The 16232-nt window shown below is 41.5% G+C and overlaps 1 protein-coding gene across 1 annotated transcript in view; it reads right to left on the bottom strand.

Annotated features, from left to right (window-relative positions):
• HAL (histidine ammonia-lyase) overlaps window positions 1-16232 on the bottom strand; it is a 63893-nt gene that overhangs the window by 38094 nt on the left and 9567 nt on the right. The window contains exons 4-10 of the mRNA XM_068276777.1: window positions 14933-15007; window positions 12575-12647; window positions 12425-12491; window positions 9602-9639; window positions 9397-9522; window positions 8967-9106; window positions 1392-1439 (exon numbers count right to left, since the gene is read on the bottom strand). Coding sequence (XP_068132878.1) covers window positions 1392-1439; window positions 8967-9106; window positions 9397-9522; window positions 9602-9639; window positions 12425-12491; window positions 12575-12647; window positions 14933-15007 — 567 coding nt within the window. The remainder of the gene's footprint in view (window positions 1-1391; window positions 1440-8966; window positions 9107-9396; window positions 9523-9601; window positions 9640-12424; window positions 12492-12574; window positions 12648-14932; window positions 15008-16232) is intronic.

The raw sequence follows: 16232 nt of genomic DNA, 5'->3' as shown, positions 1-16232 counted from the left end.
GGCGGATCCGTGGACTGTAGTTCAAACGACAGTTAGGTTTGTATATGTGTACAAACGACTTGTTATGACAAGTACAGAGGCGCCAAAAGATTAAAAACAGTACTTAAAAGGTTTAAAAATTGCTGAGGAGGCAGTGGTGGACTTACCTCCAGCAAGCAGACACAACAAGCTGTGTATTTAGAACAAATTGAATTTATTGGTACACTCCGGGGGGTAGTCGCAACGTGTTTCGCATACACATATATTTACATACATATATTTTACCACCCTTTACCTGCTACACTTGTTACACTTGTCTATATAGAGGTCACTGTTTATTTGCTATACTTACCTTTGTACATAGCACCACCATTTTGTCTGTTATACTTACCTTTGCATATGTCTGGGAATATACGTCAACTATGCCTCTTGTCCACAGTTGTGTACTCCATTCTCTATTGCCTGAGGAAGCAGGTTCTGCCTGCGAAACGCGTTGCGACTACCCCCCGGAGTGTACCAATAAATTCAATTTGTTCTAAATACACAGCTTGTTGTGTCTGCTTGCTGGAGGTAAGTCCACCACTGCCTCCTCAGCAATTTTTAAACCTTTTAAGTACTGTTTTTAATCTTTTGGCGCCTCTGTACTTGTCATATTGAATATCCACCCTTGGTGGAGGGGGATACCCCATCTTTTTCCTATCCACAGAGAGCGACTTCTTATTCCTGAGTGAGGACAGGCTAATCTCCTCACCTGCTTATATAGTGGTTACCTGGAGGTAACCCATGTTTGTGAGTATATTATTGTACTCTTCTTTAATTTTTCCATTACCATAACCTACTACACTATATTTTGGCTCTCGGTTCTTCTCTTTACATACAAACGACTTGTTGTTGGAAAGTCTATTACTTTGACATGAATAGACTTTCAAACAACAAGTCGTTTGATCAGTTTTTCTATCTAGTCCATTGTTCTATCCAGTCCATTGACCAGTCAAACGACATTTAAATTAGCTGTAATTAGCATTTCAAACGTTTTGCCGTCAGTGTGTGGAAGGAGTATGAATGATAAATCGTTTAAACGGCCGGTTTGAACGACAATCTGGCATAAAATCAGATATGTGTATGCACCTTTAGATGGATGCATGGATGCTTTAAGATTGTACAATCAAGATTGTGTAAAGCGTGCAGCCAAAAATATTTTTTTTTTAATCATTGCATAGAGTTGGAAATGACTGTACTCTACTTTCCTTAGCATACCCTCATTTTCTGTTCAAAACTGTCCAGTGGAACACAGATAATGAACGCTTGATATATTACAAGCATCCATCTCAATATATAACAAAAAACTTTTTAATTGCTTTCTGTGTCCTCCAATAAACTTCATAAAATAGTTATCACATAAGGATAGTTACCTCTTTTGGTTTGAGCAATATTGGCTTTAGTCCATGTGCCTCCAAAACCTGTATTCAGAAAAAAAACTTCCATTAGCAAAAGTAAAAAAAAAAAAGAAAAGAAAGAAGATTTTAACACTGTACATAAAAGGGGAGAGCTTCTGTTTTTCTCACTGCAGGTGCAAGGGAGATCTTAGCAGCCCACTCCTGGTACACACCAAGCAATTTCAGATAGATGGGTCGATTGATTCCGTCAGGTCCGATCAGATTACTGATCGGTTTTCTGATCACTTCTATGCAAGATCAGTCAGAGAAACGGTCAAACCTATAGGAAGTAATTGATTTGACCCATCTGTCTGATGGAAAATTGCATGGTGTGTACCAGGGATTACAATTTTTTTTTCAGCCCAGGATCAGTGAAGGAAAATTGTAAAATTAAAAAGGGGTATTTTAGGGTTTGAGTTGGAATAGATTTACTAGTGGGGGCTTTACTGTTGTAGTGCAAAGTGCTCACTAAATCTGGGACCTTAGATATCAAGAGTTGGCTACTGTACCAACCACCAATGTTGGAGAAATTATATTATCTTATTAACCCTCCCCTGGATTTAATAAATATTGGTATGATCCAGGTGAGAGTTGCAAGCTTGTTGCTTAATAGTCAATTTTTATTTTTATTAAATCCAGGAAAGGGTACCTGGGGCACTCATGTTCTCCAGCACTGGAAAACATTACTAAACCAGACCCACATGTAATGTCCACTGACAAGTGTCATTTACTTAGGAAATTAATTTAAACCTTCCCATTTTTGAAGCAGTTTAAAGACTGCAGAAGGTCAGAACTTGTTTAAGGTTTGTGTTGCCCTTTGGAGATGATCAATGAGATGCTAACAATTACTGCTTACATGCACATTGAGTGCAAACTGTATGGAGCTTATAGCCGAGATGGCTTTCTGCTGAAAATGAATTACAACTACTACTGCCTGTCCTGACCTTTTCCCTAGTTCTGTACTACATCTATCTGTACTTGCCTGGCTGTTACTCACACTGACCACTGTCTGCCCATACATTGACCTGCATACCTCCTCTGTGCCAGAAGCCACAACCTGGTGGTCGATAGCAGCATTCTAGTCTGTCACCCACTTCTGGTGGCAGCTCTCCAACCCTTGCATGATGCTTTGAAGGAGATCATTGACAACTTAGATTCCATGTGCCAACCACCGCTGCCATAGTGAACAGCAAGCATTACACATAACACAATTGCCCTGATATAAGACAGTTGGAAAGCAATGAAGAGCATGTGTGGTAAAGCAAACCTGCACTGGATTCTTTTAAAAACAGTTTGAACATTTACCTGTGTCATATCAGGTAAAAGTGAGAATTGAATAAAGGTGAGGGAAGTATCAATCAGTATCAACCAGGCAACTGTAGTCATGTGCTGCACAAGCAGTGAAAATGGCAAAAATGGGTGTGGCCATACAGTGAGTGGGCGTGGCCATGGGTGGGACCAAATGTACATGAACTTAGCAGTCATGTAAGCTACAGATAACGGGCCTGCCCATCAAAATATTGGATGGAGCCCCGTCCTTTATTTAGATAATTTACAATCAGTATAGGCATAGATTAAAGATGTATACACACATACGATTTTGATTGGTCAATCACTGACCAATTTTACCACCGCCATGCAGTAAGTGGGCCAACAGACAATGCATTTGATGAACTGAGCTAAAATTGGCTATTCAAAATTGTATGTGTGTACCAGGCCTTACAGCGAATACTGTACATACTAAAAGTAGCAGGGATCAGCATACAATACAGCTGGTTTAAATTCACTAAAGGTACAGAGTAACACATTACACTGTACACACTGGAGGTAGATCAGCATACAGTGTAGGCACTAGAGAACAGCCTATACTGTACATACTGTAGGCAGCAGAGATCAGCACACTGCAGCCCAAAAATATGAGGGTCACGTTGTGCGGTGCGCTACGCGCGCCTGACGAAAAATGGGCATGGGCATGGACCAGAATGTGGGTGTGGTCAGGGGTGGAGACAAATTTACATGAACCCAGCAATGGTGGGATATTAGATTAGGACAGTGGTGGCAAACCTTTTGGAGGCAGAGTGCAACCCATAACTCACTTATCTGTTGCAAAGTGGCAACAGCAATTTAAACTAAAATACTGTACAAACGTTTTAACTCATACATGAACATTATGGAAAATCCAAGTTGAAAATAAACTGTGAAGATAAACAATTTCATCCATCCCCCATAGGGGGGAAAAAGGGGGCGATCTGATCGCTCTGCATGCACCCTGATCTGTGCTGGGGGCTGCAGAGCCCACCCAGCACAGATCACAAAAAACAGCACTGGTCCTTAAGGGGGGGGGGGGGGGGGGGGTAAAGGCTGGGTCATCAAGTGGTTAATATGGTAGACACCTCTCACCTGGCTTCTGAATTCTTCTCTACTGGCTGCTGTGCCTGGCAATACTGTTTTTGGCTAGATTGAGGCTGATGTGTGGGCTGAAAGGCCTAGCAGTGATGCTGTGGCCGGGTTGGCTGGCGGTGATGCTGTGGTCAATGCTGTGGCTGGGTTGGCTGGCGGTGATGCTGTGACCTGGCTAGCGGTAATGCTGGGCTGTGCTTGGCTGTGCTTGGCTGGTTGAAGTAAATGCTGGCCTGACTGGTGGTGATGCTGTGGTCTTTTTGACAGTGATTCTGGGCTGGTTGGCTGGTGGTGATGCTGGACTGGCTGGCCTGAATAGTTTAGGTAGTGACAGGTGCCCCCTAGTTAAGGTAGCGCCAGGAGTGCCCCAGTTTAGGTAGTGACAGGAGCACCCCAGTTTAGGTAGTGACAGGAGCCCCCCAGTTCAGGCAGTGACAGGAGCCCCCAGCTCATTTAGTGACATGAGCCCCCCACTGTATGTAGTGACAGGTGCCCCCCAGTTCAGGTAGTGACAGGGACCCCCAGTTTAGGTAGAGACAGGAGCCCCCCAGTTTAGGTAGTGAGTGATAGGGACCACCAGGCTGGGTAGTGAGTGTCAGGGACCCCCCCAGGTTAGGTAGTGAGTGACAGGCGCCCCCCAGGTTAAGTAGTGAGTGACAGGGACCCCCCAAGGTTAGGTAGTGAGTGACAGGGACCCCCAGGTTAGGTAGTGAGTGACAGGGACCCCCAGGTTAGGTAGTGAGTGACAGTCGCCCCCCAGGTTAGGTAGTGACAGGGACCCCCAGTTAGGTAGTGACAGGCGCCCCCTTTACCTTGACAGCCAGCATCAGACCTGGCCAGGGGCGTAACTAGGAATCGCCGCCCCCCCCTGCAGGGCCGTTTTGGGGGGCTGGAGGGGTCGCATCATGAGGGGAGAGCTTGGTAGCATGTCGGTGGGGAGGGGGGGAGGGATGTCCCCATGTCCCCCCCCCTCCCTCACCTCGGGCTCTCCCCTCTGCGCTTCCCTCCAGCATTGAATAGTGGGTATGCAGGTGGTGGGGCAGCGGCAGATACCTACCTTCCTTGCGTTCTGTGGATGTTCCTCTCTCGAGCTTCTGACGCGATTTCCTGTATAAACAGGAAGTCGCGTCAGACACTAGAGGGAGAAACATCCGCGCTGGAACGCAAGGAAGGTATGTATCTGCCACTGCCCCGCAGCCTGCATACCCACTATTCAATGCTGGAGGGGAGCGCAGAGGGAAGAGCCCGAGGTGAGAGAAGGGGGCACTGTCCCCCCTCCCCACCGATGTGCTACCAAGCTCTCCGCTCATGCTGTGACCCCTCCAGATCCTAGCGGCTGGGCACCCCTAGAAATAGATTGGGGGCACCCACGGACAAGTTGGTGGCACGGGCCCCCTAAAATAGGGCTAGCGACACCCATGCTTTTTAGCAATCATTAGTATGATAATATTCATTAATATGAATTGACACAGGTGAGAGTTTCAAACTTCTTTCAACTAATGACAATTTTTAAAAGACACCAGCTCTCCAGCCTTTGTAATTCAAGAAATATATTTCCTGCACTGTGCTAATCAGTCATGCAGGAGTACTGGATTTACAAAGCAGTCTGTATGCTAAAAAGTATAGACCACTTTGACTAGACTCTTCACCAAAGAGGCCAACTACATTTATGAGCAATTCTGTTGAAGATATGCAGTAGCAAGGCATCCATTGTTTTACATGAGTCAACCACTGAGGAACTGCACCAAGGAACCACAAGAAAACCAAACATAAAAACAGGCTCATAGGGGTCTAAAACAACCATATGAGCAAGCCCATTAACACAGAGAGTTATGTTTCGGGAGAAGGTTATGAAGCTATAGCAATCTGAAAGTAGTTTAGGTTAAAATCATATAAAGCGGATGACTTTAAGGTGCATGCTCAATCTGTAGTTTTAAGTGATCCTTCATTTTTAAATTTATGTGGCGTTATTCCTTTATTTTTTTCTTTAGAAGAGGTTGACTGGAAGTTGACCTACCTAGAACACCAAAATGGCTGGAAACAGCCTTAAACATACAGTGGGTTGCAAAACTATTCGGCCCCCTTGAAGTTTTCCACATTTTGTCATATTACTGCCACAAACATGAATCAATTTTATTGGAATTCCACATGAAAGACCAACACAAAGTGGTGTACACATGTGGAATGAAAATCATTTATGATTCCAAACATTTTTTTACAAATAAATAACTGCAAAGTGGTGTGTGCATAATTATTCAGCCCTCTTTCATCGGAGTGCAGTTAGTTGCCTATAGACATTGCCTGATGAATGCTAATGACTAAATAGAGTGCACCTGTGTGTAATCTAATGTCAGTACAAATACAGCTGCTCTGTGAGGGCCTCAGAGGTTGTCTAAAAGAATATTGGGAGCAACAACACCGTGAAGTCCAAAGAACACACAAGACAGGTCAGGGATCAAGTTATTGAGAAATTTAAAGCAGGCTTAGGCTACAAAAAGATTTCCAAAGCCTTGAACATCCCACGGAGCACTGTTCAAGTAATCATTTAGAAATGGAAGGAGTATGGCACAACTGTACACCTACCAAGACAAGGCCATCCACCTAAGCTCACAGGCCGAACAAGGAGAGCACTGATCAGAAATGCAGTCAAGAGGCCCATGGTGACTCTGGACGAGCTGCAGAGATCTACAGCTCAGGTGGGAGACTCTGTCCATAGGACAACTATTAGTCATGCACTGTACAAAGTTGGCCTTTATGGAAGAGTGGCAAGAAGAAAGGCATTTTTAACAGAAAGCATAAGAAATCCAGTTTTCAGTTTGCAACAAGCCATGTGGGGGACACAGCAAACATGTGGAAGAAGGTGCTCTGGTCAGATGAGACCAAAATGGAACTTTTTGGCCAAAATGCAAAACGCTATGTGTGGCAGAAAACTAACACTGCACATTACTCCGAACACACCATCCCCACTGTCAAATATGGTGGTGGCAGCATCATGCTCGGGGGGTGCATCTCTTCAGCAGGGACAGGGAAGCTGGTCAGAGTTGATGGGAAGATGGGAGGAGCCAAATACAGGGCAAACTTGTAAGAAAACCTCTTGGAGACTGCAAAAGACTTGAGATTGGGGTGGAGGTTCACCTTCCTGCAGGACAATGACCCTAAACATAAAGCCAGGGCAACAATGGAATGGTTTAAAACAAAACATATCTATGTGTTAGAATGGCCCAGTCAAAGTCCAGATCTAAATCCAATCGAGAATCTGTGGCAAGATCTGAAAACTGCTGTTTACAAACGCTGTCCATCTAATCTGACTGAGCTGGAGCTGTTTTGCAAAGAAGAATGGGCAAGGATTTCAGTCTCTAGATGTGCAAAGCTGGTAGAGACATTCCCTAAAAGACTGGCAGCTGTAATTGCAGCAAAAGGTGGTTCTACAAAGTATTGACTCAGGGGGCCGAATAATTACGCACACCCCACTTTGCAGTTATTTATTTGCAAAAAATGTTTGGAATGATGTATGGTTTTCGATCCACTTCTTACATGTACACCACTTTGTATTGGTCTTTCACGTGGAATTCCAATAAAATTGATGCATGTTTGTGGCAGCAATATGACAAAATGTGGAAAACTTCAATGGGGCCGAATACTTTTGCTACCCACTGTACATGCATAGTTACTTTACAATTGCACACACATGCCTACACAAAATAAATTATGGTGCTAAAGGTACATGCCTGGGTGGCCTATGCCTAGGAATGCCTCATCAGCTCACATCACCTTTTTTAGACTAGACTAGACTCTCTGATGTCTGAAGTAAGAAGTTAGATAGTCCATGCATGTACACTTGAACAAACTTCACCTCAACTGAGCATACAAAGCCACTTGGTCAGTGGTGAAATGCACTCTTTGGTACAAAAAGAAAACATTCAGTTATAAAACAGACTTATTATAAAGATAGTATGACACAGCAGCATCATAACTTGGTTGACCTAAGTCCATGTTGCAACAAAACTGTCACTTAACCATAGCTTTGTAGGTAATAGTAAGCAGGAACTCGAGAAAAGGTATTCACTGGAAAGGAAAATGCAAATGTAGAAGCTGTTATGTATCCCCTGTGGACATTATTCAGAGACTTTTCACTCTGAAATGTCACCTCTCAGGGGGCAAATGCTGTTCTTGTCAGTTGAGCTGAGGTTCATCAGCAAAGAAGCCCTTCTCACAGAGGGCTGTCCATCTGTAAATCACTGGCCACCCCTCACAGCCTTTCTTTAGAGAGGGTTTGGGATATTTTCCCACTTCCTCACCGATCAACCAAATGACACTTCCAAAGTAATGGTGTCATGGGACACTAAAGTGCCAATGGAGATCTGGCTGACAGCAGCTTTGTTCTACTGAAAAAGAAAAAAAAGGTAGCGCATAAACCAGTGGTCTGTAGCAAACGTATAAATAGGCATCAATACTTTTGTGGAGAATCCCCATCTACTGCAGGCATGCAAAGAACCTCAATCTAGGACAAGGAAAGATCAATAATTCCAAAGTTACTGCCTCTCTTGCCTCCTTTGTCTAGAGAGGCCTTGCGTTCTTGTGTTAAAGTGAACCGAGCATCATTTTTAACACCAAGGGCAGCTCTATAGCAAATTAAAAATGCATTCTAAAATGTGGTTTATTATTAAAAAAAAAAAAAAATTTCATTTTACCTCATTTTTTCCATCTAAGGGTTAAAATAGCCACTTTGTCAGTCCGTAAAGGACCTGCGGTCCCTGAGCAGGAGATGGTGGAAGGCAGATAAGAAATCACCTCATTAGACTTAATTGACCACAAACAAACCCCCATTGTGCTTCAAACAGAAAACATCAGTTACAGTTGAAGAATTTCACACCTAGCCTGGATAATAGCAGTTGTAAAATAACAGGGGGTTGAGCTTCTGAACAATGGCAGCCCTTGCAGCTATTTGAAGCCAGGAGCTGCTTAGTTCCCTTTAAGAATGCCTGCATAGACACTTCCTCCAGGATTATAATGAAAAGCCACATCAGCCAATGAATAGAGACTAGTACTGCAGGGAATTTCATATAGCATAATCCTCTGATGTCCAAAGTAAATGACAAAGGGTTGAAGAAATAAAATAATCTATGTCAGCAGGAAGTAGGTGAAACTTACGTATTTAGCATCAGCCCAACCACTCTTTGGTGACCACATCTTGCCTTCTCCTGTTAAACCCAATGCAAGATGGGAAAGAGGAGCAAGGTCACCACTAGCTCCAACAGTGCCCTTTTCTGGGATGTAAGGTAGACAAGAGGCTGTAAGATAAAAGAAAAAAAAAAGCATTTAAATAGTCAACAATGGGTCAGGTAAAAAAATGTTTTAAAACTTATTGTTAGCTACCATATAATAGAATATAACTTCCAATCTAATTGTATCTTTTTATACTAAAATCTTTCTGGCAGCTAGAAAGCAAAATAAGTAATAAAATACTGCAAGAATGGGAATTTCAGTGTAATCAGGAACTTTGTATTTTGTATTACTTCCCAGTATTTTCAGTAAAAACAAATTTCTGCTTTTTTTTGTCTTTCAAGTTTAATACACTTACCATTAAAAACTTGTACGACTTGTTGCAGGGTTTCTAGTGAAATACCACTGTATCCTTTGGCCAAAACATTTATCCTCAAAGCCAAAAGCATGCGAGAACGATCTGGACTTAGAGGCTTTCCAACACCTATTAATGTAAATAAAAGCAACTTTGATTTCACACGTGATAAAACACAGAAACGTTCGTATGAATAAAAAATTATTACCAGCAGCGTGGGACCGCACAAGATTGACCTGAAGTTCCCTAAAAAGAAGATATGAACAGAATAATATTCAGTTATGTGACTGTATCCAGTTAATGTAATACTAAAATTAGCCGAATCACCATTTATTGAGAACAGAAAAGATTTATGTCGTATGCACAGATGTGTGGCATTTAATTGGGTTGACATTTTTATTATTACTGCAGAAGTCAATTAAGCAAGAATTATTATTATTGATTATTGTTGATTTATATAGCACCAGAATCTTCTGAATTACTTCAATGGCGCAAAGCAAAAATGATGTCAAAATGTCATAAGAGTTACCAAACAAAAAAGTTTGATTCTAGCTTACTAGATTTATCAGGGGGGAAAAAATTGCCAATTTTTTAGGATCCCTTTTACGTAGACCCCTCCCAAAACCCATATTTTTGTGACACTTGCTATTGTCTGATGAATGTCCCATATTGACATTATATGAGTGGTCACTGCTGGGTTCTTGCTGTCTCCTGTGTAATTGTAATAGCTTGGCAGAGCCTTCCGGGGTACGGAGGAACAGGATACACATTGTCTACCCTCTCCCCTTCCTTCTGTTGGAATGGTACAGTGGCTGTTATACCCACTGTCCACCTCTCCCTTTGTTTTCTATAGAGGAGCATGGCTATAATTTGATAGGGGATGGAGTTAAGTATGTGGAGATGTAGGAGGTTATAGCCAGTCACTCTGCAGTGTTACTGAACTTGGGCTTTAGTTTTTGGATAGAATTGTTTTTTTTTTAAAAAAGGGAAATGGGTTTGGATAGACTTTAGTGAGCTTTATCTTTACACATGTAGACAAGTGTGAGTGATCACCAAGTTTCTATGAACTTCATGAGTAAATTATAAAATATCAGCCTTCCAATAGTGGCAGTTCTAGGCAAGGGCATTCCACATGTGCCTACTTTGTCTAACGGGAGTTCCCGCCTTGCTTTGGCCTTGCACTGTAGCCTATCAAGTCCAGCTGAATGTTTTGAATCTTGCACAGTTAGCCAAAAAAATGGCATAATCCTTACATAGAATTTTATACCTACGATTGAGTCTCTTTACGCAATGTACCAACAGGTACCTGCCTATTAGAATAGAGGAATTAAAAGACAATGCGACCATGAACATTTTAGAATTGATGGGTTTGTTAGCACCCTATTAAGTTAAACTTGACTGTCTGTTGTTCAGGGCTACGGTCACTGAGGTTACTTAAGAGGAACTTAACCGAAAAAAAAGTAGTAGTCGTAAAAAATAAATAAACAAACAAACCAATACAAGTGAGAAGTTATAAAATAGAAAAGAGATCAAGAAATGATTGATATTTTCCTTGTACTGTATATACTTGAGTATAAGTCTAGAAATGTAGGTCTGAGTCACTTCATAAAAGTATATGGGTCGACTTATACATGAGTCACGGGCAACACTGAGCACACTGAATAGTGTGTGTATTATTAGTGACATTCCCATTTGCAGCAATTTACCGAGTAGTAAGTTACACTTTGAGGAAAGGAAATACAAAGAAAACACAGCTCTGAAAGTCCTGGCAACAAGAATTAACAAGGAAAGTGCAGGGGCACAATACTGGGCTGCATAAAAGGGAGTGAATAATTTCTGCACTTGGGAGGTATTGGCTGCGCTTAAAGATGAACTCCAATGAAAATGTAATAAAAAAAAGTGCTTGATTTTTACAATAATTATGTATAAATGATTTAGTCAGTGTTTGCCTATTCTAAAATCTTTCCTCTGTCTGATTTATTTTCTGACATTTATCACATGGTGACATTTTTTACTGCTGACAGGTGATGCAATTGGAAACAGCTGTAAATAGTAAAACAGCTGTTATTTCCCACAATGCAATGAGGTTCACAGACAGAAAACTGTCAGGGCCATGTTCCTGACATCACACTGTGGTAGGAGTTTCACCACAATATTAGCCATACAGATCCCCCTAATGGTCCGTTTGAGAAAAGAAAAGGATTTCTCATGGGAAAGGGGGTATAAGTTACTGATAGGGATGAAGTTCAATTCTTGGTCACGGTTTCTCTTTAAGCGACTGGAGGGGTTAATGGCTGCAATACTGTATGCAGTACAATCATTAACTCCTCCTGAGCCCCAAGTGCAGCCATCAACTTTGCTGGGTAAACCTATACTTGAGTCAATAAAAAATTCCAGCTTAAGAGCGTCAAATATTGGAGTCGACTTATACACAAGATCGACTTGTATTCAAGTATACTCAGTAATTCGTTCATGTTTGATCCACAATGAGCCTGCACCTCATCATCTCTACTACTGGCAGACAGGTAGAAAAACAGACAGTGCAAACTGCCAATATCTATAACCACACCCACTAACAATAGGATAGGCTGCCAGAGGGAGATACTACTTGCTTGGCAGTTGGAAACCAACTTCATTTCTCACAGTGCAATAAGGTTCAAAGAAAGGAAACCGTCATGACATCACATGGTGGGAGGGGTTTCACAACAATGTCAGCCACACAGATGGTCTATCGAAAAAAGGTAAATATTTCTCATGGCAAAGGGGGTATCAGCTAGTGACTGGAATTAATTTGATCCTTGATTAAAGTTCCTCTTTAGGAAAGATGCACATCTCCATAAGTATAGTGACACTGGTATGGTAATATGACCTCCCCTCTAACAGGCGGTTCCTCAAGCAACTGCAATGGCCCAAGCATTTGTTAGCTGAAATCGCAGCTGTAATCTAATGTCACTGTGCATGCAATAGTGTAGCCAACCATGAGTGTGCATTCCAACAAGGCAAGAAGAAGCTGCGCACATTTGTTGCTTACTTGAGCTGGTGTAAGGGGATCACAGTTCGTGCAAATTTTCCAAATCCTGTAGTAATTCCATAGACAACTACAACAAATCAGATACAGCATACGTAAGGGGATGTACACAATAAAATGCACACAGCCTGAGAATAAAAGGCAACTGTTTACCTTTCTGGTCTTGCACAATGCTCTCTATGAGAAGCCTTGATTGCTTTACCTTGTGTTCAGCCTCTGGAGTGAGCTTGTGAAGAAAAAAAAATGTATTTAAGCTGAATACCTGGTTTGTCTACATAAGTGTGTCAATTCAACTGGACAAAATTTTCTTTTTGCTCAACCAGTAGGTTTAAGCTTAAAGAGAACCTGTACTGAGTAAAATTATTTAAAATAAATACATGAGGTAACTTTAAATGAACATTACATAGTCACCTTGCCATCAGTTCCTCTCAGAAGCTCACCATTTTCTTCTTACAGTGATCCCTTCCAGTTCTGACAACATTTTGTCAGAACTGAAATATATCAGTTACTGTCAGTTACAGCTGAGAGGAGAACTGATGTGTCCATGTTTCCCTATGGCTCAAGCGGGCTATGTTACAGTTTAACAGTGTGCTGATCAGGAAGCTGTTATGGGGTAATAGCCATTTTCAAAATGGAGGACAGAGAATTCCATTTCCATGCATGAAATAGTTTTTTTTTTAATTAAAAAAAACCCCTCCCGCAGCCGCCCTGGCGATCTTAATAGAACGCCAGGGTGGTTAAATTGCACATTCAGGCGTGCAGGACTGTGCCTAAAAGCTCATGCATGTAGGTGGTTTCCTTGCCATTGACGTGTCAAACTTGCAAGAAAAAAATATCTGGAATGGAAGTGAGAGAATCCCAAGTTCCACGCATTCATCCTGGACAAAAAAAATAGTTATAACCTTATATCATAGGTTAGGCTAATATCCCTTTTTCTGTCCTCCCCCCCCCCCCCCCTCCTTCCTTTTCCTCCTCCCCTTTTCCTTTCCATTTCCCCACTAGCGTCCTTATTCCTGTCTACCTCCCTGTCATATAGTATATATTGTGTACAATACAGTTTCAGGAATTCATGTTTACTGTATATTCATTTCTGATGCTCAACCATGTCATCTCTGGTTTTTTATGCACTGGATTTTATACATTGGCTTTGCCTATTTTTATATGTAAAACTTGTCTATGTTTCCTTAAGAGGGTAGCCATGCCCCTTGTGGGCGGGCACCTGACTAATTAAACTTGTGGTGATTTTGTGTATGCTGGCTATGATTAAGGAGCCTTTCAGAGCTCCGATACGCGTCAGCCTTATATGTGCTTATTGATGTGTCAATAAAGTTGAAGAAAAAGCTTTTACCCAGCCTTGGTGCAGCGGAATACTTCATTTCTTTGCCTATATACCTTGAGATCTGCGATTCCTGCTCCCTTCGTTTGAATAGCGGTGGTTGAAGTGGTCCTCCTTCTTGCTACCATTTATTCCAGTGCTAAAACTTGAAACGGTCAATGAGATACCAATAAATTTAGATTGCATGCGATTTTAATGCAAACTGTATACAGTCTGGAATTGGGAAAATCAAAAACCGCCAGGAAATGCACCCATGCATTCATTTTGCATTCCATTTAAGCCAGAATTATTGGCATCTAATTGCCCATCTCTAGTTACAACACTACCTTGTATTAAAGCGGTATCGTCACCATAACAATCAAATTTCAACAGCAACTGGTCTGAGTGTATTAAGTGATAAAGATGCTAACCCTGCATTCAAATCTTTCAAAACTTTTTCTGCTGTTATGATTTGGAGTTATCACATACTTAAGGAACACTGGCCCTTTAGTAGTCGTGCCAAAGAATTGCATGCTGGGGTTCTTTTTATCTATAATCTATTCCTCCTCTTCCCTTTATTTCCCTGCCAGCTTCTTATCTGAAACCTAATCCCCTACTCACTTGTGTTTACAAGCAAGGCTGAGGCGACTCAGCGATTGGAGGAGACAAGAAAAAAAAGTAAAGGACAGAAATGACATCACGAGTTAAGGCCCATACACACGTCCGTTTTTTGCGAACGACGGGTCGTTTGAACGACCCGTCGTTCATTCCGCTAAATCGGGCGTGTGTACAGATTGTCGTTCGCGTGACAAGAGAGAGTTTCCAAACTCACTCTTGGCACGCGAACGACAGTCTGTACACATGCCCGATTTAGCGGGCGAACGACTGAACGATGGGTCGTTCAAACGACCCGTCGTTCGCAAAAAACGGACGTGTGTATGGGCCTTTAGCCTAACTGTGGGCAAAAGACATGGCCCCCACCAGGAACAGAATTCTTGTCATTTACTATATAACATTCACTGAAATCAAAACGTGGACAGTACAATACATGTGTTATGTAAGTAGATCAAGTATTTATCTACTTATATATGTGTTTTTTTTCCCTGGCATCGTATGGCTGATCCTACTGCTTTAAAAATAAAAAGCAACAACAAAAAACATTGTATAATAACTGCATACAAATATCTGATATTTACCTTTATTTTAAAAAGTCCTTTTCCCAGGTTTAGCAAATCCACTGTTGTCAAACTCTCGCCATCTACATTAATATACTGCAGAAAAAGACTGTTAGTTTCACAACATTAAAACACATACAGTTAAGCATTAGTGTAACTTGTTAGGAAAATGCTATATACTGTAGATTATAAACATTGCAGTCTTGAGATTTACAGCAATGTCTTCAGTTAACCACCAAATTCAAAGCCATCTTGAAAATCCGAATGCGATCTCAGCTATGGAGAATTTACTTTATCTCTTTAGGTAGGATACTGTAATCTCTCAGGTCTCTTGCATAAAAGCAAAGTCAGTCTTAAGCTCAACACACACCATACAATCTTGGTTGTACAGATTTACCAAATCTATGTAGTATAAGGGCCAACAGATTGAAAATACCTTGAATGATTGATTGGATAAGCTCTTATACTACATGAAAGTGGTAAGATTGGACAACCTAGATTGTATGGTGTGTGTTGAGTTTAACAGCCAGTTTGCTGTTCAATCGGTTTCTGCACATGCAACTAAGGCTGGTCATACACTTACAGATTACCACCCAATGTTCCAAAATGACCAATTTCTTTCTGAAAAGAATTGGTTCAGAAGCAATCAATTCTACTATACACTGCACTTCAATTTCCAGATGGGTCTGTAACAATGCACTAGCTAGTCTAGTCCCATGACCTTATTATTTATGTATTATTTATTTGAAGTATTTATATAGCATTGACCTATTACGCAGCGCTGTACAGAGTATATTGTCTTGTCTTGTCTAGTCCTTCTTGACCAAACAGCGTTATGTTGAGGGTCACAAGCGTGTAAGAATATGTGTGCGTGTAAAAAAATAAAACAGATTTGTAATTTCCTGCTGTGTTGCGGATATTACTGAGTACTGTATTACTGAAAGTGCAAGAAGCCCAGTTCTGTAATGCACCACCAGAGGGGGCATCTGAACTGGACCGCCCACTTCTAAAATATTCAACCTAAAAACAGATTAGCTCTCCACAAAAGAAATATCACTGCTATTATTATTGCAGATTTGGCGTTGACATCTTAACTTTACAGAATTAATAGTCATGTAACTAACTGCCTTTAGAAGAGCTCAAAATCTAATCTCTGCTAAAGTGCCCCTGTCATAGTTTGAGGTAGGGAGTGCACTTGTCCAAACTGCACCCCAGAATCCAATTACAAATGAAAACCAATGAAAGTCAATGGGATGGTTTACACTAAGGGCTTATTCACACTGGGTAAAACAAAACACAAACGCCAAAAAATGCTCTGACC

This window comes from Hyperolius riggenbachi, chromosome 3 (assembly GCF_040937935.1).
Source record: "Hyperolius riggenbachi isolate aHypRig1 chromosome 3, aHypRig1.pri, whole genome shotgun sequence".
Lineage (NCBI taxonomy): Eukaryota > Metazoa > Chordata > Amphibia > Anura > Hyperoliidae > Hyperolius > Hyperolius riggenbachi.
The sequence above is the reverse complement of the archived record's forward strand: the minus strand, read 5'-3'. Positions and strand labels throughout refer to the sequence as shown.